Source organism: Paramisgurnus dabryanus, chromosome 3 (assembly GCF_030506205.2).
Source record: "Paramisgurnus dabryanus chromosome 3, PD_genome_1.1, whole genome shotgun sequence".
NCBI lineage: Eukaryota > Metazoa > Chordata > Actinopteri > Cypriniformes > Cobitidae > Paramisgurnus > Paramisgurnus dabryanus.
Window position 1 is genome coordinate 26,267,117 of NC_133339.1, and position 25,406 is coordinate 26,292,522.

At 35.7% G+C, this 25,406-nt stretch overlaps 1 protein-coding gene across 2 annotated transcripts in view; it reads right to left on the minus strand.

Moving 5' to 3' along the window:
* Positions 1-2,390: 2,390 nt before the first annotated feature.
* The window catches only part of slc1a9 (solute carrier family 1 member 9), a 34,359-nt gene continuing 11,343 nt past the window's right edge, over positions 2,391-25,406 (minus strand). For both annotated transcript variants that reach the window (XM_065278395.2, XM_073813946.1), the window contains exons 2-12: positions 21,724-21,867; positions 21,071-21,223; positions 20,705-20,958; positions 18,291-18,396; positions 18,031-18,157; positions 13,472-13,705; positions 11,758-11,952; positions 9,945-10,079; positions 8,007-8,439; positions 3,244-7,360; positions 2,391-2,465 (exon numbers count right to left, since the gene is read on the minus strand). In XM_065278395.2, the coding sequence (XP_065134467.1) occupies positions 7,145-7,360; positions 8,007-8,439; positions 9,945-10,079; positions 11,758-11,952; positions 13,472-13,705; positions 18,031-18,157; positions 18,291-18,396; positions 20,705-20,958; positions 21,071-21,223; positions 21,724-21,867 (1,997 nt within the window). In that variant the 3' untranslated portion in view covers positions 2,391-2,465; positions 3,244-7,144. The remainder of the gene's footprint in view (positions 2,466-3,243; positions 7,361-8,006; positions 8,440-9,944; positions 10,080-11,757; positions 11,953-13,471; positions 13,706-18,030; positions 18,158-18,290; positions 18,397-20,704; positions 20,959-21,070; positions 21,224-21,723; positions 21,868-25,406) is intronic.

A 25,406-nucleotide genomic window follows, 5' to 3' on the forward strand; every position in this document is an offset into this window, starting at 1 on the left:
CCGAACTACATGTACTGTGCAAAAGTCTTAGGCCACCATCACCAGCTTTGTTGTTTTAGCAAAGTTTTAATGTCATCCATATTTATTTTCACTCTTTTTATTAAGATACAAACGGAAAACACAAGAAATATGTACACAAACTTAAAAACAAAACCATTTTTAGATCTAAATGTCTTCTTTAGGCATCAGTCAGTATTTAGTGTGACCTCTTTTGGCACAAAACACATCTTGAGCTTTTTTGAGGAGACTGAAGTTCTAAAATCATTCGATTAGAATTAAGAAATAGGATTTAATTTTTATTTACACTGTAAAAAAATTATGTGGAATTACAGTATTACTGGGAATTACTGGCAACTAGCTGCCAGTAACTTAATGTAGATTTTACATTTATGTTATTTACTGGCAACAGTTTGTTCAAAGTTAAATGAATACGAAACATGTTCAGTCTTTATCTTCTACAGTAAGTTACTGGCAACCATCTGCATAATTACCGCTATTTTTTACAGTGTAGGTTTAAGAGATCCTGCAGTTGCCTACTATGCTCAAGTGCAAGGGGAGTTTACACTAAATACTTGACACTTCAGCTTATACTTTTATACTGTTTTTAATACTACATACACATTTCCTGTATTTTCTGGTTGTATTCTAATAAAGAGACTGAGAAATATTTATATATGATCACTATACAATTGTAAAAAACAACAAATCTAATGGTAGCATGGTGGCCTAAGACTTCTGCACAGTACTGTAATATTAAAGATATCTTATATATATTTTTATAAAACACAAAAATAACTTTAGCTGGGTTTTCACAGCTCCACGCGTCAAATACAACATTGATCCATCTGTTAATTGGATAATGCTTTAAAAAAACACAAAATGCTGTAGTTTAATTGTTGCTTCCTTGTAGTGAGAGTGAGAGCAGGGAACAACACATTTTGTCTCAATCAAGTTAGATTAATCATATTTTTATACAATCAACACGCATCTCTGCTACAAATTAACCCTTAAAGTTTGTTTTTGGAACTTATCATTGTTATACAAGTATGCCAAAAATGACAAAACTGCAAATTTGACAACTTGGCCCATAAGTGGGGTTAATTGTAACAAAGGGCTTGTCGTAATACTTGCTAGAAAATTCTATTTAAACACATAATTCAATATGACTATCTATACACTAGAGGAGGATATTGTTTATATCTATCTATAATAAATAGATGTCCACGCATCCATGAACTCTTATCTAACCATCCATACATCAATGCTTATGGATAGATGTTTTTGAAAGGGGCGCATAATTTAGACAAAAAACATAAATGTCAACTATTTTGCCTAATATTGTATTTACAATCGTCTTTTGACAATGAGAAAAAAACAAAATCACAGACTGCTAGGCCCTGTGTAACTATGTAAAATATATCTGTTACAATTAACCCCATGTCATTTCGTGCCCCACTCACCCCTACTGTGGTATTACCAAAATCTTAAAAGACTCAGATTTAAAAGATTTTTTTGCAGGAGCATAGGTATGTTTGTAGCAATAGCCAAAAATAAATTGTATGATTCAAAATTATAAATTTTTCTTTTATGACAAAAATCATTGGGATATTAAGTTAAGATCATATTCTGTTAAGATATTTTGTAATTTCTTCTAGAGTAAAAATATTTTTTTTTAAATATGTGTGGCTCAGGATTTCATTTGGATAACTTTAAATGTAATTTTCTATATTTTCTATTTTTTGCACCGTCATATTCCAGATTTTTGGCTGTATCTCAGCTAAATATTGTCATACAAACCATACATCAATGGAAAGCTTATTCATTCAGTTAAAGACATTTAAAATTAAATCATTAAAAATTGATCCTTTAAGGTTTTGTGGTCCAGGGTCATATACTCTATTAGATGTTACACATTTTTCACTTAAAGTAAGTGTTTATACCTGTCCTCTCAGTTGTCCTTCATTGTTCACACAGAGGAAGAGAGATGAAGCTACACCTCTGATGACCGTCCCACCCGCATTCACTGACCGCATTTCCAGTACACCTGTAGCACAGCACCACACCTCAGTCAATTCTACAGAAGACTATTAATGTATATCACCTTTGGACCCCAGATATTAACCACCACTGCTAAAGCAATTCAATTGCGATTCACATAACACCAAAATATCATAAATTCGCTACTATTTACTCACACTTATATGAACCCATTAACTGATCTGGGGTCGCAAGTTCATCAATAGAGTTCAATGGTAACAACAACGACCATAGTTAGCTAACAATGCTTTTGGGGAAATGCACCTGTTTGATAAGAATTCCCCTGCTAAATGTAAATGTATCATAACAACAGTACTGTAAATGTATTAGCTGTGGGAAAAATGACTTACAGTTAGGGTTTTGTGTTGAAGACCCTCTCACCGAGCCATCATCACTAATTTCAATAAACAGTCCTCGTTTTCGGTTCTCTAAAATAAAAAACACATACAGACACATATATAAAAACATTTACTTACAATAACTCATCATATAATTACACCTAAGATAGGTTTAATGACGTGCATAGATTGAGAAACAACTGAAAGCATGAAGGTAAATAAAGTTGTTACCACGTAGGCTAACAATATATTAAAAATACTGATTCCAGGATGAATGACAGGAGATAGCAGCACAAGTAAAACAACCAAAATTGAAACTCTCATTTTAAGTTAGAAAATCAATCTGTATGATGTCTTTGACTATATCAATGCAAAAAATGACTTTCTTACTTAGTATGTTTGTCTTGTTTTAAGTAGAAATATCTAAAAACTTTTAAATCAAGATGTATCTTCTTCATGAGCAAAAGGACAAAAATAAGTCTAGTAAACAAAAATATACAATTTAAGTGAAAGTGTGCTTAACACAAGCAAAAATATCTGCCAATGGGGTGAGAAAAAAAATGATCGAAATAAGTTTATCTTTTCTCTTAAACATTTAATTCAAGAAAAAGTTTCTCACCCCATTTTTGCTCGTTTTAAGCACACATTTACTTAAATTGTATATTTTTGTCTAAAAACTAGATTTATTTTGTTAGATCTTAATTTAAAATTTTTTAGATATTACTACTAAAAACAAGACAAAAATACTACGTAAGAAAGTCTTTTTTTTGTAGTAACACTGTAATGTTTAGCAGTGTAAACACAGCAATTATCACATTGAAAAAAGTACATAAAAAAATAAAAAATTATTTTAAATATAATTCAGTACCTGTGTAGAGTAGCCGTTCCCTGACCTGACTGCCGAAGGGTATAAGTACACTCTGTGCACGAACATACATACACAAATGAAGATGGGGAAAAACCATAAGAAAACTAAGTAAGGCAGCTAAAAACATGATAGGCTGAGCTGTGCAGGTGGGAATCTGTAAAAATGCAGGGTATAAAAAAACCCTATAATAATTCAATTAAAATCTCTTAAAAGTAGAGCACAATTCAAAAAAGTAAATAAACTAAACTGTAATCTATACGATAAGGGGAGCATGAAGTGATATCTCCAAGACCTATAATTGTCTATGCGAAAGATGTGCTGTAATATCTTATTTATATGGAAGCTATGAGAGAGAATCCATGAGTCATTAACATATAAAAAGGAAAAATGATAACAAAATAGTTTTCAGGAAATGAACAAGGATAAACCGATGGGGAAACTCATAAGTTGGTCCGTGAAGTCACGCACTTCATCCTGGCATCCAGAGGAGAAATACGTATTTTCCACGCATAAAAAGCGTATTAGATTGATAGCTGTTTATTTAATACAAAGTGTTTTAGCTATAGCCCCATCTGAGAGCAAAAAAGATCAGAGGTGGCAGTTTAAACATGAGCCAGATAAGAGACCATAAAATGAGCTCATCGAAGCATCTGTACGCACTCAGTGATGACAGGAGATGGGACGCTGCACTAGCCTCTCCTCAGCTATAGAGGGCGCTGTGACCTCAGGTCATAATCTACAGTATTAACATTTATTTATGAGCAAGTTAAGATGTGCATGATTTGCTAAATAAAACAAGACTGCAACTAAAGATATACAAACACACATATGTTTTAAAAAAGAGACACATAAGTCCTAACCCACATGTGTTGAGCTTGCATGCATGTCAGTAATGTTCTGTAAATAATTGTCGCATCCCTGTAAATTATTAATAAACATTCTCAGTTCAAGTGTTGACAGATGAGTTTAACAAGAGTGATTAAGGGAAATATGACTCAACATGAATATACCATGAACAATGGAAGAATCAAGCGGGTCAAATTTATACCCTGATATCCTCTTTTATATTTTGTTACATTTGTTTGATTAACCTTTGTTTGTGTATTCATTAAATAAAGCTGCCATTTAGCCTCTTTATCAGGCAGCATCCTAATACAACACCCTTAATCTCCCCCTCATCTCTCTGACGTCCAGGGTCTCCACAACCAACGTCAATGTCCCTAGTAATCATCTCTTTCCTGCCCCACTGTTTTCCTCGGAGGAATGAGAAGGATTGACGTCTTTCTGGCCATCTGCTGCTCTTCCATCCTTTGCTCTCTCTCTCTCGTCTATCCCTTTATTTTCTTTAGCGGATTAAGTGTTTTGATGTCTTTGTCTCATCATTATACAAGAGTAAATTTGGACTCTCTGTGAAGGGGGGCCGCTCCGCGTCTGTTATGCGATTTCTTTTGTCCATTAGTTTAAAAATATCCAAGTCTTAGGACAAAGCATGCAAAGCTAGGATTTAAACGTGCCACGTGGCGAATTAGATGTAGATTCTAGCTGAGAAACATTGAAGCACAAACCACTGGAATCATTTAAGTGTAATGATTTTATTACACAACATACAGCAGCCGCCAGGCGAAGTGCTATTCTGAACTTAGCAGAAGCCATTTCAGAGACTAAAATACAGTTCACAGGAAAACTCAAGCGTACCATAATAAAGTAATAAATACAGTTAGACAAAAGACATACACACCAATCTAAAATTAAGCTTGAGTGCGACACATAATAAATACTACACAATAAAGATAAGCCATAAAATTAAATAACAATAACACAAAAGTAACTCATAAAGACTTTTTAAATCGTGCACAAGTTGCTTTTTGATAGCTTTGTTGAAGTATCAGCCTTGTCTAAAGTGTTATTTATCAGGGTTCCCACACATTAGTTAACTTCAAATTCAAGGAACTTTCAAGGATTTTCCAGGTCTAATACCCTCAAACTCAAGGACTAAATGTGGGGACACATTTCAAGTGAGAGCAAGGTTACATTGTGTTACCTTAAAGATACATTGTTACAGTTCCCTTTCGAGGGAACTTGCGCTGCGTCACTGCAGTGACACTTTAAGGACGCCTCCAGGGGTAAGTGCGTCTGAATGTGTATATCAAATTCAACCAATGGTGAGGCTTAACGACAAAGACAAGGTGGTAACACGCGGGAGCCAGAAACTATATCGCTATTTGAAATATTGCCAAAGACGGCGTTACAGGGATGCGGGAAGTATGGCAAGGGAGACGCAGCGCCTCGTTCCCTTCTCAGGGAACAACAGTTACATACATAACCCAAGACTTTTTAATTTGTCAAACACAACTATGCAAAAAAACATTTTGGTATGAATCAACAGTCGCATACAGAACATATAAGCATTTAAGTGAACAGTTTAGCACGTTCTAGAATTTTAATGACATTATCCTACACTACACAGGGAATAATATGGATTTTTTTTCTTGCATAAAATAGATTGAAGCACTTTCAATGACCTGTATCTATGTATGTATATTTTTAAAAACTTGCCAGGGCCTTGAATTTTTCCCTCAGATTCACAAACTTTTAAGGATTACAAGGACCCTGATTTATAAATTTTCATAGGAGAAAAGAAATACTGAGACAATTAAGCTATACAATGAACAACACAACTAATTTAGTTTGGGAAGAAATGAATGATAAATGTTTAAGTTCATAAAGAATTCTTATTATGGGCTCTTGTTCTGAGAAGTATAATGAACAGTAAAAGTCTCCATTTGGTCCTTGTTTAATTTCACTGCTGTCTAAAAGAAAATTTTTTTTATAAAACAGATCTAGTTGTGATTATTGTCTCCAACAGGAGGGGTTTATAAAAGTCTGGAGCACCATGATTGGCATTAGCTCGGTATACATAAGAATCAACTAATCGCTCAGTTATTGTATAATAGGAGTCGATGACCTGTGAGAAGACAGATGGCATGTACTATGTAAGGCTTGAGTAACTTCTCTTGCCGGTAACATTAAAGTGTACGAGCCCATCTAAACGTCATGCACACTAATCTAAACAATCTAATGGTAAATCTATACATACAATGCTTTTAATGTTTTTGAACCATGTTCACAGCAGAGAACATGAAGGAGGCGAGGAGAAACTTCACAGTTGTCTTAGTCACAGCTGTAAAAGTCCTCATCATCGTCTAAAGAAAAACCTAACAAATCATAATATGACATCTGAGACAACTTTAAACAGTTTACAAAAACCAACTGCCACGAATCGCTTTAACTGCCTCTTGTTATTTCTGTTTACATTGTACTGGATGAGGATATATATATATATATATATATATATATAGAGAGAGAGAGAGAGAGAGAGAGAGAGAGAGAGAGAGAGAGAGAGAGAGAGAGAGAGAGAGAGAGAGAGTCTATTAATTTAAACCAGGAAGTTGGGAATTTGAGTAATTGAGTAAACTTGGGATTTACTGTATAAACCTAAGTGCGGTGAAATCCCATGTTACGACCGGTAGCCTAATAGTCGACGTCACTTAAATATGACAGAGGTCGGACACAATAAAATTAAGACTAACAGAACAAGTGCAATAAATAATCAAAGCCACTCATCCGGTTTATCATCAAACTCCCATAAAAATAATCACGCTACTATGAATGAGCAAACTGGTTACCAGGAAACGGGGAAAACACTTGCTGTTTGTAAAATAAACCGATAAGCTTTTAAGGAAGACAGCTGACATTTACCCTGAATTTATTTCTCAATCACAATTTCCCAAGCAAAATAAAGCACAACACACATAAAGTCCCTGCTAAAAAAAGTCAGCTTTCATCCAGAAAGATGGGAGCTGAAATGGAGTATGCAAACATGGTACAGATCTGTGTGTCTTCAGGGAAGATCACATGGTGGAATGGCGTGACGTCTGTCGTACGCCGTGTCGTCGCTTTCCTCTCCGTCGCTTCCTTCATCCACCATTCTTTCTTTCTCTTCGTCGTCCTCCGTCTCGCTGCCTTTATCACGTTCTCGTTCTCGCAGTCTCTCCCTTTCCCTGTCACTCTCCCGGTCTCGCTCTCGCTTTCGGAAACCTCGAGGGAGTGTGGGAATCTGCAGGATGTGAGAGAGTTTTATCTATTTGTAAAACACATGTCCCTTTGCATCCATACATTGTGTTGGGCTAAAAAAATTGGGCCTAATTTGTGATATATAACAAAAAAAATTATTTCACAATTAGTAGTACTACTATTATTATCATAATTATTATCTATAAACTTGTCATTTCCGTATAAAAAAGATAAAACACTGAAAACTGGAATATGAGCATTAAAGGAACAGTATGTAGGATTGTGGCCAAAACTGGTATTGCAATCACAAAACTTGTGGCTAAAACTGGTATTGCAATCACAAAACTTGTGGCTAAAACTGGTACTGCAATCACACAACTGGTGGCCAATACACAAAATGACAACATAAACATCAGTTGAGGGCTGCAACTCCACTTTTTAAATGACAATATCCTGGCCATACCACTGTTTTAAGTGTTATAAGTATTTGAAATGAAAATGATTTCTAAATGTCTAGTGACATATCAGGGCCATTTTATGATTAGTTGATATAAATTTCTTACATACTGTTCCTTTAAAACAATCCTGAAAGTTAAAATAGTGACCTCTTTACGGTTACTCTTCATTGAGTGATCAAAAGAAATGTATTAGCAAACATTTGCATAATTACATCAATTACAAATTCTCACCTGGTTGTCGTAAGTGGGCAGGGCACAGTATCCAGGCTCCGCCCTCCGTAAAAGCCGCGGAGAGTGCGTTCGAAAAGGCCTCGGGGAGTGAGAGCACACGGAGCGAGGGGAGGGGGAACGAATGGAGTGAGGTGATGGAGAGCGAATGGATCGGGGCGAGTGTGGGATGGAGTGTGACATAGATTGCGAAGGGGTCAGAGATGGGGCGTGATGGTTGAGCTTGGGAGGACGTGGGGAGCGAGGGGGGAGTTCGGGCGGTTTAAGAGGATCTATCAGGTCTATGCCAGTAAAAAGAGGTGGAGGAGGAATGAAATTCTCATCTGATAGAGGGATGTCCTTGTCAAGTATGGCGAGCTCAGCCCGGGATAGGTGGTCAACAATGCCTGCCCCGATAGAGTCACCCACCACGTTAATGGAGGTGCGCATTCGGTCACTGAAGACAGACAAAATACAGCTTAGAGTGCTAATAAAGAAAACAGCTTGAATTACCAGTTATGTTTACGAGGACAGTCAGGTTTGGTGCTTGACTCTTTCCCAGACAAACGGTCATATACATCAAAGGGCTGCACCTGTGGGCCCCTATAATTGTTGCTACCTTTGACCTCATAGCTGTGAACCTGACATACCGGCATACATAACCAGAGCCAATGACAGAGGAAGAAGTAAAAACGTTGTACTGCACTACAAAAAATTTATTTCTTACTAAGTATTTTTCAGATTTTTTAGTACTAAGTTCGAAAAATTCTTAAATCAAAATACATTTAAAGGAAAACACCACAGTTTTTCAATATTTTACTATGTTTATACCTCAACTTAGATGAATGAATACATAGCTATTTTTTTTCAATGCGTGCACTTTTAATCTTTGTACAGCAGGTCATGAATGTGTTAGAATTTAGCCTAGCCCCTTATTCTTATGGCTCAAAAAAAAAAATGTTTTTTTCCACCAAACTTACTCGTGTCACTACTCATGTAACAGTCTTTAAATAGGGAAAACATGGAAGTGTTTGGTGGCTTCTAAATTCATCCCGGTTTGGAGCCATAGGAATGAATGGGGCTAGGCTAAATGCTAACACATTCACAATGTGCTGTACAAAGATTAAGTGCCCACATTAAAAAAAGATAGATGTGTATTAATTCATCTAAGTTGAAGTAAGAACATAGCAAAATATTGAAAAAAGGTGGTGTTTTCCTTTAACTAAGAAGCAAAATGACCTAAGATAATAAATCCTCTATTCTGAACAACGTTATCAAGTTATATGCTATAAAAATGTGCCCATGGGGTAAGAAAAATACACTTAAGTTTTAACTCTTTGAATCCTGAATTCAATTGTATTTTTCTTATCCTTTTGGTAATTTTTAAGCATACATTTGAATTAAATTTGGGAATTTTTAGAAAACAAGACTTAAAGGAATAGCTCACCCAATAATTTAAATTCAGTCATCATGTAATCACCCTCCAGTTGTTTTAAACCTGCATCAATTTCTTTGTTTTGCTGAACACAAATTAATACATTTTGAGAAATGTTTATAACCAAACCGTTTGTGAGCACCATTGACTTCCATAGGATTTTTATCCTATTATTAAAGTCAGTGGTGCTCCTGTTTCCTGCTTGATTATGAATATATTCCTTTGTGTTCAGAAGAGCAAAAAAATGTATACAGGTTTTGAACAACTTCAATTTCGGGTGAACTATCCCTTTAATATCTCGGGTTAATGTTTCTTGATTTAAGAATTGTTAGATATTTGCAGTGTAAAACAAGACAAAAATAAGTAAGCAATCCGTTTGTTTCCTGTGAGCCCTTTGATAAGAAGGCACCAATAAAATGTTCAATAATAAACCCTATTCATTGGGCCTGAGAAATGTGTTCCTGCTTTAAAATGATGTCATTTTACCCGACAGCCTTGTACATATGCCAAAAAGTGTGCAAACTCACAGAAGCCAATCAACAGCGACAAGCAGGCTGATGTCCTGAGTTGGAAGGCCCACAGAGGTCAGGATAAGCAACATGGTGACCAGACCTGCACTAGGAATACTGGCAGCTCCCACACTGGCTAAAGTCGCCGTCATACTAAAAAAAAAAAAACATTGAGAGCATAGGGTATTATATTACCTACGAAAGAGACAGAAGATGACCAAGTCAGCATGAGGTGGACAGTGATAGATAGACAGACATAATCTAAAGAACCACTTGCTGTGAGACTGGGGCCCATATTATACACGTCGCATTTATTGAGCGTTTCATTGTAAGCCAGGTCTATAACAACATGTTTGCACTGTAAAGTACTTGGATACTTTGCACAAGTATATGACTGTAAAACAATGGTCTCCAACATGGTGTCTGCACAGAAGACACAAAGCACTATTTATTTATTACATATTTTTTATATTAGCTCGGCTTCTTTTATGTATGTTAACATTATAAGCAATGAAACAACATGTCAACAATAAAATACAATAAAATAATAAGCAAAACAAAAAAGTTTTGAGTAGACTATATTAAAAAAGTAGCCCTCCAGATTTATTTCATCAATTGTGGTAGCCCTTACTCACAAAGAGGTTGGAGACTATTCCTTTTAAATATTTGTAAAGATTTTACTTTGTAAATTTTAATGTTTTTTATACATTATATTAAGACCAAGTAAATGGCAAACCCCCTGCAGTACCGCTGTAGATCCTCTGGGGGCCGCAGACACCATGTTGCAGACCTCACATCTTGTGGTGCAAATACAGATAAAAAGATTTTTTTTTCAAGTTCAATAAAAGAAAAACAATGACAAAAATATAATGGAAAAAGGAGATTGAGATGGAATAGATTGTAAGATTTAATCTCAGTCTCAGTTGAAAGAGGAACATGTGTGTGATGTAGCTGCAGGTTAGATGTTTTACTCTGTTCATGTCTTATAATTACAAGCACTATTAGAATGTAATAGTAATAGACAGCAATTATAATAACTGTAATAATAACCAGATTGTTATGTCATCACGACCAAAGGAATCATAAAACAAAGCATGTGACTCATACATCAAGACTGCATTCAGGCTGTGTGTGACAACTTCCACATAGATTTCAGCTGTGGTTTGGACAAATTTTTTGTTGGTTTTCTTTGAACATCACCACAGAACAAAATCAAAGCCCCACTCACAGCCCAACTCTTGTTTCCAATTAAAACAGTTTGTAGCAGAGAATTAAGAGACAAATGTTAAAGAAACAAAAATGCTTTGTGAAAGATTACACAGCTACTTACTTCATAGGGGAAGGAACATTAAATAATGATTTGAAATATTTTATTTGCTCAATTTTAACTAATGCAGACCTTTCGCGAGGAAAACACATTTATTTTGGTTTTAAGATAAAACAAGATGTTAGAATGTCACAAACATGCTATTTGGTTGAATTATTTGTAAATATAATGTCAAATATGTTATTAAATGACATATGCAGCAGCATGTGTGTTATTAGTTTTGAGCGGTTGTTATCTGGGAATAACAAACCTACAAATGTTGCGACTGGCCAATCAGAATCAAGCATTCCAACAAGACATGTAATAATATCATTTAAATATATAATTAAATATCTTATCAAAGTACAAACATTACTGAACTTATTGATTTCTCATAGAATATACATACAAAAAATTTGAGAATAACAAACTGATGAGCGATTTTGCTTTTGTAATGAAATGTTTTCTTTATTTCATTGATTGTTGTTGTTATAAGCCGAAGGTTTCAGTTTCAAAACATCTCACCTAACAGTGATAATCTGTCCTCCATCCAGGTAGATGTCATTCATCTGAGCTATGAAAATGGCCGCCACAGCCTCATAGAGCGCAGTGCCATCCATGTTTACCGTAGCTCCAATGGGCAGCACAAAGCGAGTTACGCGCTTATCAATCTTTAGATTCTCCTCCAGACATCGAAACGTCACAGGCAACGTTCCAGCACTGTGAGAAAGAAAGTAAAAGAAATAAAGTACAGAGAGTATACTAGCAAAAAAGTTAGCAAATTAAATTGAACATAATTGTTACAACAACAATTTAAAGGCGGGGTGCGTGATCAAAAAAGAAACACTATGGAAAAGTGGGCCGACAACCAAAACACACTTGTAGCCAATCAGCAGTCTACTAACCGTCATCGTTGCCTGGGTTGCGTATGTGTGGGGTGGGTCTATCAAAAGAAGGTCCAGATTCTATTGGGGTAGGGGCGTGTTTGTTTAGGTGATTTCAAATATCAACATTGGCTTTCAGAGGTCATGCACCCCGCCTTTAATTATTTAATTCCAAATGGGAAAAAATGCCTATGAACATAAGTCCTCAATAACCCACAACAAAAATAATTACAAAAACTGGATATGATTGTTTTGCTTATTCTGTGTCAAACTGACAGTTGGTTTAAGATTTTAAAGAAATTGTTTGGCTCATCAGATGTAATCCAACAAAACCAAACACATGCAGCACAACAGACTAAGCAAAAGAAGCTGCACTAACCAGATAACAAAAGCACATGATTGTGAATCACACAGTGGGTGAATCATAATTAAAGATACATTTTGTCCTTAATATGATTAAAGACGTCAGATTTGAACTTTAATAGCTTTAAACCTTATTTTTTGTCGCCTTGACTACATTTTCCCATTTTTTCAAATGTTACATTCATCAGATTTTCTTTGTTTTGAGTTTGTCCCTTAGCCAGACATTTCTTTGCATGTTAAATGCATAAACGTTTTAAAAATCAGGATTATACTTCCCTCTTTGCCACAAATTTTCTTATTTTTCATATTTATGTGTTTAGTATGACAACAGAAAATTGTTTCCAATGCTGATGTCAGTACCATAACAGCTCTAGACAAAACATTTTTGAAAGCTTCGATGAGAAGTGACAGGGGAGCTCACACAAAATTACCATCACACACACAATGTCAAAAATTCACACAATCACAGACAATACCAAAAAACAACTTTACTAAAAGACTATGATTATACCTTAACATTATAATATTAATTATAAGAAGAATTAATGTTTTAACATAGATGAAACAAAGTTGCCAGAATTTTCACCTAAGAAAAGGGGAAACATTTTCTCGCTCATTTAGATTGATAAATATCCTGTGAATTAATAACAACTTTTTCTGAATATCATCAAAGGTAATTCATTTTTGTAAGAGTGAATCATGTCAAATTTTTATTACATGTCTAAAAACAATATATAAAATCCTCCCTTTGATTTTTTAGTTAAAAGCATCTGGTTATACTTGGATAAGACATCTTAGACCACATACCATCATTTTTCCTACATGACAAAGTGGTCAAGCTATATCAAAAACAGACAGTATTTGTTTCTCACGCCAACACCAAATTTTTTTGACCGAATGTGACCTTTAACCCTTCGGTCTGCGCTGCCAGTGCACGTCTATCAACACATTAACATGAAACTAATGATGCAAAGAACGGCAAAGTTAATTACCTGCTGGCTGTTCCCAGAGCAGTAATCCAAGCCTGAAAGATGCCTGAATAAAATGTGAAGGGGTTTTTCCGAGTAATGGCAAAGAAAATGATTGGCAGAATGACCCCTCCGTGAATGATGAGTCCCACTATGACTGTGACCATGTACATGCCCAACTGCCTTGCCACTACCTCCAGGTCACCGATGGCGGCGATTTTGCCACAGATGAGGGAGGCGATGCCTACAGGAGAGTACCTGAAGACAGATTAGTGAGGGGTTGCTTAGTAGTGCGTCATGGTTGTGTTTAGTTGCTCTGTTTAAAGCTGATGTCATTCAAGAGGGTTTTAATGTGGCTGGGCCCTAATAATCATAATGTAGTCCAGTGTTTCTAACTCTTGTGGTCTGATGTGCCTTCCCAGGAAATCTTATGTACGCCTTCTTCAATACTAAACTGGCAATGTGTTCCTTTAAATAGGAATTTTACTGACAATAACTTACCATTTAAATGTATATTATTAAAACATTAATACTCTACTTTATAATAATGACTTACAGTAGATACTGTGAATGAAAAACTTGATTAGAAACAGAAACGAGCCCAGCATGATTTTTCTTATAATGTAAATGAATGTGAGAATAACAAGACTAGCTGTAATTTATTGTATTTTCTATTTTTTGTTAACAGAAATCACTGCTACAGCTTTATCCATTGGTGGTTTCTGTGATATGCTTTGTTTGTTTTTGAAATGTATTTTGACATGTAGGCTATGTGAGAGTGCCATATGAGAAGATAAATGTTGCTTCTTATGTGGTCTAAATTTAATTAATGTAAAATGCTGTGTATAAATATTTGACTGTGAGTTACAGTGAGGGACAGATGATGTTTATTGTATCGTTTGAACAGTTTACATACTGCGAGAGCAGCGCGCACAACAGTTATTTACAGATGGGCTCGCCTCAGGCTGAGCACTGTTCCTGCTTTGTCATATGCTTTTGTTTTGGAGCATGTACTCATTTATTTTTTGTTTTTACAATAATTGTGTCGGTCTGCTCAAACAGGCATGTCTTATTCTCCGCTGAATTGAAAAACTGTTGCATAGAAATATGTCATTGATGCTGGAAAATGAAATGCTACAGAATTGAAAACTAAAAGTTTATTTTGGATTAATCTGTTAAACATGTTAAACAGCAAAGATTTATTATCCTACACAGTAAAAAGTGAAAGTTGGATCTACTTTCAAGTAAAATTACTTAAATTGGTAACACTTAAAAAAAGTTTTGTCAACTTCTCACTAAATTAAAAATTTAAGTGAAAAAAATCTTTAAACACTTAAAGGGGACAGAGAATGAAAAACCATTTTTACCTTGTCTTTGTTGAATAATGGTAGTCTACCCGCATTCACGAACATACAAAAAGTTCTAGACATGCTTAACATCTCAGTCTCATAGAAATTCCTCTTTTAGAAATGTCAGCCAGAAAACGGCCCAATCTGAAAAACTGATGCTTATGACATCACAGGCATCTAACTGCCCCTCCACTTTAAAATAATTGGCTACATTGTTTGAGTGGCAGCAAAGTCAGCCAATCAGTAATGAGATTGCAAGTTAAGCCAGTAGGGGGAGCCAAATAGGTGCAAACCACTTGTTTAAAATCCCCCACACTAATAGAGCTATCTGAGAGAGGTTTTTAGGAAGCTTCTAAGGCATTACAGACCCAAACAAAAAAATTTTTGTCTACATGTCACATCACAGAACAAGGATAAATACCCCGTTCAATCATTCTATGTCACCTTTAAAACATTTAAGCTTTATCAACATAAATACTTCACTTAAAATTACAACATTTAAAGGTGACATAGAATGATTGAACAGACAACTATGGAAGTAAATGGGGCTCATGAACGGTTTGGTTACAAACATTCCATATCTGACTTCGTGTTTGTAACAACATGAGTGTGTAAATAATAAGAGAATATGAATTTTTTGGTGAACTATCCCTTTAAAAGAATAAAACAGTAGGATATTTGTTTACAAAATTCCAGTGTCCATCTCTGAATAATTTCTCTGACTAAAGTGGAAATTTTATTATTTTTAAAAAATTACAGCAGGTAAAAATCGGACAAATGTTTTGTCTTGTGTGTCAAGAATCAGTGATTTGTTGAGTCAAACTAAATGGTTTGTTATTTTAGGTTACACTACAGTTTTATTATTACACAGTAATACAATTAAAGGGGTTATACTGTAGGTGTTTAGTGTTCATTCCCACTAAATTTTATAGCTGTACACCCTAAAAACAAACTGTGCTTAATAGCATTAAAAGTGGTTCTTGGTTCGTAATCATAGAGGAGCCATTTTTAGTGATATAAAGCAACTATGAAGCACCTATGAAGAAGTATAAATATAGTACCACTACCACATATGGTTCTACATAGCACAATATGGTTCTACACCGGTGCTACACAGGTACTTCATCTGTGCTTCATCTTCATTTAGTGCTTTTTAGCACCGTTTGTTTTTAAAGTGTAGCTCAACTGGTAGAGGATGCTTTTAAGTCATGGGTTCTATTCACATGAAATGCACATACTGATAAAACCAAATTTATAGCATGAATGCACTTAACATTGCTTTAAATAGATGCATGTGCCAAAATGTAAAATGTAACAAAATGTCAAATGTGTTAGCTTCAAGGGTCAAGTGCTTATTTCAGCAAACATGATTAACCGCTGAATGGAGAGAACACACTGAATTTATGTGTGTCCTTACTAACTCACTACTAATAAGTTTTAAAAGGTATTTAAAACAGGGTATCTTGTCAAAAGTTACAGGTATTACAGGTAAGCTGTTTCTTTAAATTTCGATGATGACACGAAAAATATCTGCACCGAACCTTAGCCTATGCCTGACACGACTGTCTCTCTTGTGATTTAAAATTATGATTGGGGTTCACTTTCAAATGATGGAAAATAAATTCCTGAAATAAATGATATAACACATCAGGTGTTTCTGTATCTATACAGGGATGATCAAAGTCAAAGTAAACAAGCAGGCATCTCTGTGTAAAATAATAAAGCATAGTGTCTATAAAATCATTCTTTTCAGTATTTTGCTTGTTATAAATGAACATTTAAGGAATTGCATATGAAGCTTAGTTTTTATCATTTACAGTAACAATAACAAATATGTCATATGCCGTTTTCGGTCATGACTGTGTTGGCGCGCTTAATCGTAAAATTAAATAAAATCGCTGAATTGTAGCCGGGGTTTCCCAGAGGATCACTTTTTTTTTAGGTTTAGTTATCAAAATGTTTTTGTTATATATTTGTGTGATGGTCTGTAGATCTTTGCTTTAAAATGTTATGAGGAATCATTTAACAAATGTTTTACACATTGTTTTTCATTACTTAAAAAAAAGATAAAAATGCATCATCAAATATAGTGTACGGTACTATTTATTCGACTCTTTTATCATTTTTTTATGCTGGAATTGCAACCTTGTTACATTTTTACTTTAAAATAATTGAAAGTAAATACCTAGAAAGTTTTTAAGTATTTCACCTATAGTCTGATTCATGACTTTACATTTCCTTTGGTGTGTAAGTGTGTATTAGTACATGTTAACGATATGCAAAAGGTACAAAATCCAAAGTAACGCGAGTTATCGTTTCCAACATAAATCTCTTTTCTTGAACTACAACAAACACACGGATTGTAGGCTACAGTTTTCTTCCTGAGCCTGTTGACGTGGACACGACGGTCATTGTCATAATTCCTCCCGCTTTGACTCATAGCCTGTAAGTTAACTCCTGTTAGCATTGCATTGTGAGCGAATCTTTCAAACATGGTAAGGAGCTTCAAATTTCCGGCTGACGTCAGAGGTATTCAGGCCAATCACAATGTACAGATTAGCTGGCCAATCAGGGGCACAGCGCTTTTCAAATTGATAAGGTTTGCACAAAATCAAGCTTTTGAAAAAGGATATATGGAGCTACAAAAAAGTACCATAAACATTTTTTAACCATAAACCACACAAACTAATTATATTATACCAAATATACAAAATAACATTGTTTTAGCAATGAAATAGGTCCCCTTTAATGCAAATATACTGTATTAAAATTATGACTTTGCATTATGATAGTGAAAACATTTGTAAAAATTACACAAAGTTTTCAACCTTTATCCTAAATGTCTTTTTTTTCAGGCTCAGGAGAATCACCATGCATGTAACAATAAGAAATTATTATTATTTATAAGGAGACAACACACTTATTGTGACACAGAGAATCAAATATTATTCCTAAAACAGCTTCACTTGTTTAATTAAATTACTGCTTCTCAGCTTGTGGACAGAAAAGCAAGAAAACATTTAAAACAACTGCAAAATAAAACTATAGTTGGGACAGAAAAATAGCCACATTACTTTTAAAAGGGAGAAACAGAACTCCTTGTACCTTTTGTTGTTGGCATTAAGTGCTGTGTGTGTGCAAACATATTATATAACTTTGTGTTGGCTCAACTAGTTGAGAACCACTGAACGTTTATTGAAAAATGTACACTCATTACAAATGCAGAATACTGACCACATGATCATGGACACCATCCTCATGATGATCTCATTGAGAATGTTGAAGAAATCTGACATGAGCTTCCCTCTCTCCCCCATTTTCCCCATGCAGATTCCAAATGTGATGAAGAATCCAATTAAACCTTAGAACAGAGAAAGGTGACAAAATTTGATCCAATTTGCTGAAACAATAAAATCTTTACTGGTGTTTTCTGATGGTACCTTGCATTTGAACAAACATGTTTGGTATTTTTGTGAAAATGCTTGCCCTCTAACCTAAGACATTCATTCCCCACTTCAGCTCCAGTTTCTTCCTATTGACAAGGATTGGTTCTGTTTGGTTCTGGAGTGGAATAGCTACTTTTTTCAGCACCGTTTGAACCTGAAATGACAAGACAATTCTGTAAACACAACGGTAGGGAGCAGAAAATATAAAGAACAGATGGTGTTTGTTTTAAAGGGGACATTTCACAAGACTTTTTTAAGATGTCAAATAAATCTTTGAAGTTCTAGTTTAAAATACCAAATAGATAATTTATTATAGCATGTTAAAATTGCAGGTGTGAGCAAAAATGTGTCATTTTTGGGTGTACTTTTAAATGCAAATGAGCTGATCTCTGCACTAAATTACAGTGCTGTGGTTGGATAGTGAAGATTAAGGGGGCGGTATTATCCCCTTCTGACATCACAAGTTGAAGCCAAATTTCAATGACCTATTTTTTCACATGCTTGCAGAGAATGGTTAACCAAAACTAAGTTACTGGGTTGATCTTTTTCAAATTTCTAGGTTGATAGAAGAACTGGGCACCAAATTTTAAACATGTAAAAAACTAGATTTTTATAATATGTCCCCTTTAACCTTTACCCAAACATCACATTTGTTTAACTAAGTGTCATGGAATAAAATGTAATATGACTTTGACAAAGGTGAGGGACAGCTGTATGATTCATTTGCATTAGATTTCTAATCTGCTGATTTAAACAGATCATGACTTTCATTTACAATTTCCATCCTGCAGGTTGTTCTAATAAAACTGTCTGATCCCTTTCCATAATGCATTCGATAAAAAGTATTTTGGTGTTGTTTTGCTCCATGTAGTGCAAAATTATCAAAGCAAATAAAGAGAAGGACTTCAGTTGGATTCATTGTGGAATGGTGCATGTAGAGCGTTGTAAACACATGTATTGTTACGGATTCATCACACCTCACTTGAGTGCTATTGAATATCTGGAAATGTTCTTGTACAAACCACAGTAAATTTGTTTGGCATCTGCTTTGTGTCTTACTGATCACAATACAGTATGCATTGAGTCAACAGAATACTGTATCTAACAGCTGAGAGACAGTGGCATGAGGGAAAACATGTTACTGTTAATATTAATAGTGTTTCTATATCTAAACCATCTCACATGGAGAATTCAAGAGACTGACATCTTGCATTAGCCTAAATAAAGATAGTAAATTGTTTTAGATTAAAATTGCTAACTGAAAACAAATCATAGTAAATGGACATCACAAAAATTTCACAGTGAGCAGTATGACATCTGAACAATGTGGCTGTAGTTCAAAAACGCATTACTTGAAAAAGTAATGCGTTAGTGGTGCAAAGATTATAGGTTAGACTGCAAGGTAACTTACACGGTACAAACATATAATCATTTTACACATGCATATACATATTAAACACTTCTTAAACTTCTTAAAAATTGTAAAGTAGGTACACATCAAGCCAAAGGATGGCCAGGATGGTGCTTATCGGAGGGTCGCATTCTGATTGGCTGCTTAGCATAGCCAACCAGTGCACAACAAGAAAAATGGATGTGATGAAGCAAGCAAACGGCAAAGTTAAGAGAGCACAGAACCAGTGGCGGCTCGTGACTGCTCTTCCGAGGGGTACATATTCAAAATATGTATTCGGAGTGTCGTGTGTTGCTCGTGTTTTCAAAATATGTGTTTGTTGCGTCATGTGAACCATGTGCATCACGTGTTTTGTCAAAATAAGTGCCTGCTGCACACGCGTCAAAACTGTTAAGCGTTCTGTGCAGTGGCGGCCGGTGACTTCTTTTTCGAGGGCGCATGATGCGAAGTTCGTCACAACATGTATGTAGCCCGTTATGTGTGTGTGTGGTTCGTAATTTCAAAATATGTGATTGACCCGTCGAGTTAACCTATGTGCATCGTGTGTCTTGTCAAAATAAGTGCCTGCTGCAGACGCGTCTAAAGGGTTTATGATAAAAGAGATGCTCACGTTCACAAACTACACGCAAGACACTCCCTTAACAGTAAACTCGGATTACGCATGAGATTATGCGAGTATCTTGCAAACTCGAGGGTTTCTTTTATCATAAACCGTTAAGACGCGTCTGCACCACGCACTTATTTTGACAAGATACGTAATGCACACAGGATCTCTCGATGCGCAGAACACATATTTTGAAAATTACGAACCACACACATGACGGGCTACATACATGTTGTGATGAACTTTGCATAGTGCACCCTCGAAAAAAGAAGTATTCTCATCTGATGCAGGAGCAGAAACGTAAGTGCACCTTGGCCGTTGTTTGCTTAGTGTGTTCAGGGCAACTGTGGACCCAGGTGAGCCAACCTTACAGTCTGTGCTACTTCGTTGGAGTCGGTTTGGTGTGTCCTTACCCTTACACATTTCTACTAAGCATTATATGTTTACCTGTTGAAAACAGGCCTGGACCAGGTTCTCTGGGAAAAGGTTTCGGATGAGGTCTAGAAAGGCATCCAGGCTGCTGACCTCCTGGTTCCTGGGGGCGGAGATAACCTGACTAGTCCTGAGTTTTGGGTTTCCAGGATGAATCCCAAGGACTAGAATGACACCTAGAGTAGCAGCGATTACCGTGGTGGACATGTAGTACACCATTGCTCTGGTGCCCATTCTTCCACTGGAGCGGGCATCCAGACCAGCCAGGCCTTACAATCAGAGAGAGAGACAGAGAGATCTTCTTCAGTGTTTGCAAATGAACTGAGACAACCCTATTAAAAATGCTGATTAAATGGTGAAAGATCAGGATTAAGGACTGACCAGTGATAAGGCTGGAGATGATAAGTGGCAGGATGAGCATCTTCAACATTCTCATTAAGATGTCCCCAGGGAAAGACACCAGCATGAGACTGTTCGCATCAAGATCAGGAACATAACGCAGCATCATTCCCAGCACCGTGCCTGCTACTACACCTGTAAGATCAAGTGTGTGTGTGTGTGTGTATACATTAAATCAGTAATGTGTCTATTATTTATTAAAATATATGGGGTGCATTCGTTTAATGCTCCTGAGCAGCACTGCATAACTATCCTGTATCTGCAACCTTTCAAACCACTGTTATATAAACAGTGTCACTATGGGGCCAACAAAAGAAAAATAGCTGGAAATTTGCTCGCTTGGTATTTGTCTGCAATTTGAGAGAGTTGTACCAAACTGCAACCTAAGTATTATAAAAAAGGGACGAGCATAACAACAGTGTGGATAAAAGCTAGAGATGTTTACATACTGTATATATACTACAGATAAAGATCAAAACAATCAAAATCATATAAATAGCCACAATGTAGGCCTGACCTTGAATTTCTTTTAGCAAAAATGAGAATGTTTCTCTAGAAGGTTCCACCTGTTTGGTTTCTGAGGAACCCTAAGTGATGCGATGACTTGGCAACATACACACATAACAGTGACACACCTAGCACCGTAAGAGCAAGGAGCATGTTGTGTGAAACCCAGCCACATTGTTGAGGTGTAGCATCTTTTAATTCTGGTTCAGCTCTTTCTCCTCCCTGGAAGGCTCCACTTGTCTGGTTGCCCAAATTCTTATTTGTCATTTTATCTGTGTAAAGAAAGAAAAGAAGAAAGAAAAAGGTCCAGATAAATTATTGTAAACAATAATGAACACGTTATCACACAGTGCACCAGCTTAAATGAGGAATTTTATGTTGCCAATTAACTCATTCTGTCAAAATGAATTTTTAAGAAACAATATACAAGTGGAAAAATATGACTGAAATGATGGGATTACTGAAATTCATTCTCAGTACTTTCAGTGATGGTGACTTTCTCAACAAACCAAGCTCGCTCTCCATCACACTAATGCAAAATGGCTATGGACAGTTTACTTGTAGGACATCACTCTTGTGTACAGTACAAAAGTCCCATGAGAGAAACTGGTGGAGGAAAGCACAGAGAGCTAAGGATTCTGGGAATGATAAGAAACACAGTAGTGGATAAACCGAAGACAAAGCATCAGTCAAACGTGTCTTGTTCAGCAACACAATTTTACAGTGAAGTGTGATCATATTACACCAGGCTCATTCCTAATATGGAGTACTTTTTATTAAATTCACTGCAAAAAATACTTTTTTACTTAGTATTTTTGCCTTTTAAAAATAAAAAATTCTTAAATTACGATTAATTTTCTTGATGAGCAAAATTACTTAAGAAAAAATACATAGTTTTAATTAAACAATTAATTCAAGAAAATATTTATCACTCAATTGGCAGATATTTTTGCCTGTTTTAAGACTTTTCGCAATACTTTTTTAATATGTCAAATAAATATTTGGTGTCCCCAGAGTACGTATGTGAAGTTCTTGCTCAAAATATCATATAGATAATTTATAATAACATGTTAAAATTGCCACTTTGTAGGCGTAAGTAAAAATGTGCAGTTTTGGGGTGTGTCCTTTAAAATGCAAATGAGTTGATCTCTGCACTAAATGGCAGTGTTGTGGTTGGATAGTGCAGATTAAGGGGTGGTATTATCCCCTTCTGACATCACAGGGAGAGACAAATTTCAATGACCTATGTTTTCACATGCTTGCAGAGAACGATTTACCAAAACTAAGTTACTGGGTTGATTTTTATCACATTTTCTAGTTTGATAGAAACACTGAGGACCAAATTATAGCACTTAAAGGGACAGTAAGTAGGATTTACCCCCATCCAGAGTCGTATAATAATAGAGTTACGACACTCACATAGACGTCCGTTGTAAGAATGGAATGCGGAAGTAACAGCGTTTCATGTAGTGACCGGTAGTGACGCATAGTTCCAAACGCAGCACTGAAGCCCATTCATTTCAATGGCACCTGCTGGTAAATCGATGAAATTACCGTTTCTCTTTACATTTTCGGACATTTCATTAATATAGTCAACAGTGATATTTTATGAACTCTGCTGTAGGTAATGATTATCGTTAATAATAACTAGTAATTTTTTTATATTTTAATGAGTTGTGTATAATGTGTGAATAATATAGATTTAATGGTTTAATATGTTTTTACTGGTGGCCATCTACTTTATACTTATCTTATTTATATATTACGAGTAACACTAGGGGGCAACAGCGACAAGCTAAATGCCTTATAAGAAAGTCACACTGCTTCACAATGCTGCTATGTGTTTCATTGTGTTTGGTAAGTAATACGAGTGATGTATCCTCGAAAATCATGTATGATTATATTAACATTTAATGTGAATTTAAAATATGAATTTAGTGTGTTTCTGTTATGCTTCACTGTTACAAATAACCGCGTTGGCGATCTTTTTTGTGATTTTAATATAGTAAAAGTGTAGGTATTATGTTTTTAGCAGATTGATACCTATTTATATAGCCATATTTTGCTACAAAAATAAAAGATAAACTGTGTTGCTGTAGTTGGTATAGATAACCACAGTTATATTTGTGTCACAATTAACTGTTTATCTTTATTAACTGATTTACTGTATTTCCATCACTCCCTAGTAAAAAAAACCGTTATAAACACAGTAAGTATAGTGATCAATTCACATTACAAGCTAATATTTACCTAAAATAGCTGAAAACCTATGCAAACAGATTGACAGCCCTGCTTGGTTTGGAACTGTAGAACGTTACCTGAATCACGTGACCGCGCGGCGGCGAGATCAAAGCGTTTCGTAACTCTGTTATTATACGACTCTGCCCCCATCTAGTAGGGTTGCCGCGGTGACAGAATTTTCCCACCGGTTAATCAGCGCGTCACAAACCCGGTGATCCTGGTATCACCGGGTGGGAGGGGATTATAAATGCGCAAGCAGATGTGCACATTTTACTTTTAAATTACGCAACCGTTTAAATGCAGTGCTTGCGTACGCTGCGTTAAATAGCATTTTTTCAATGTAATTTTCAAATAGTCAATGTACGCAGGTAATTCTGACAGAACCCGCAAGTCCCAAGCAGAGCAACCGGCTACTTCTCCATAAAGCGCTGCTTGAATGATGGGTTTATCATTTTTCTTTATGAAAAACACAACAACAAAATGATCTTGCTTATATTAAACATCATATATGTATATTATAACAAAAATGAGTAAGCACGCAGCTTCTGCCCTCATCTGGTCAGTCAGCTCGTCTCGCACACACAATAATAAATGAAATCTGACACTTGCTGTTCTGTGGCGTGACGCGCGTTCAGCTCCGCTGAATTCAGGCAGCAGACACATTCAGTTGTTAGTGTTTGCTTTCTCTAATGAAACTAAATCATTTAATTACACAAAAATATCAAAACGACGGTGAAAGTCGGTGTCGTGGTGGGCAAGTGATCTAACCGGTGAGAGGCTGAAGCACCGGTAATCACAGTTTCACAGACTATCGCGGCAAGACTACCATCTAGTGGTGAAATTGTATCTTGCCTTCAAAGGAATAGTGCTCTCTAGCGCCTCGCTTTTCCAAATGTGTGCTGCAACTACGGTAGCCGTTTTGTACTAACTGATCTCCTTGTCTGTTGAAGCTGGTTCACGTGTTCTGAATGAAAACGCGTTGTGGAAAGGCTAGTGCTTTTTGTCCCTCTCTGCTATTATAGTTTATCAATACGGCGGAACGACATGGATACATCTTTTTTTTTTGATATTTCTACTGAAAACAAGATAAAAAGTCTCTTTTTTAAGTCATTTTAAAAGACTAAATTATATCAGCTAAAACTAATTTAGGAAATCTGCTTTATTATGACACCATCCTCCTTAATATGACATAATTTGTGGTGGGAAACTGTAGTATGAGCATGAAACTATTACTGTTTCTACTTAAAGTTTCTAAACATCCTAAAATGCAATTACATCAACTATTTAGTTTAATCATAATCACCCTTAACTAAACTTATTAAACTTATTAGTGGATTCCACTGAGCACTGGCTAACATTATTTCCTTCCTGTTAGATTCCTGTTACTGCTGGCACCCTTTCCATTGTATAAATACTTTAAACTATAATAAATAAAGCGTAACTGCCTGTGTGTGTAAATTATTATTATTTTTAATAATAGGTTACAGAGTTCAAAAGTACTACAAATGACCTATTTGAAAGCCTTAAACAACCTCTCTTCTGTGTTTAAATGGGCATGCCGAACGTATAA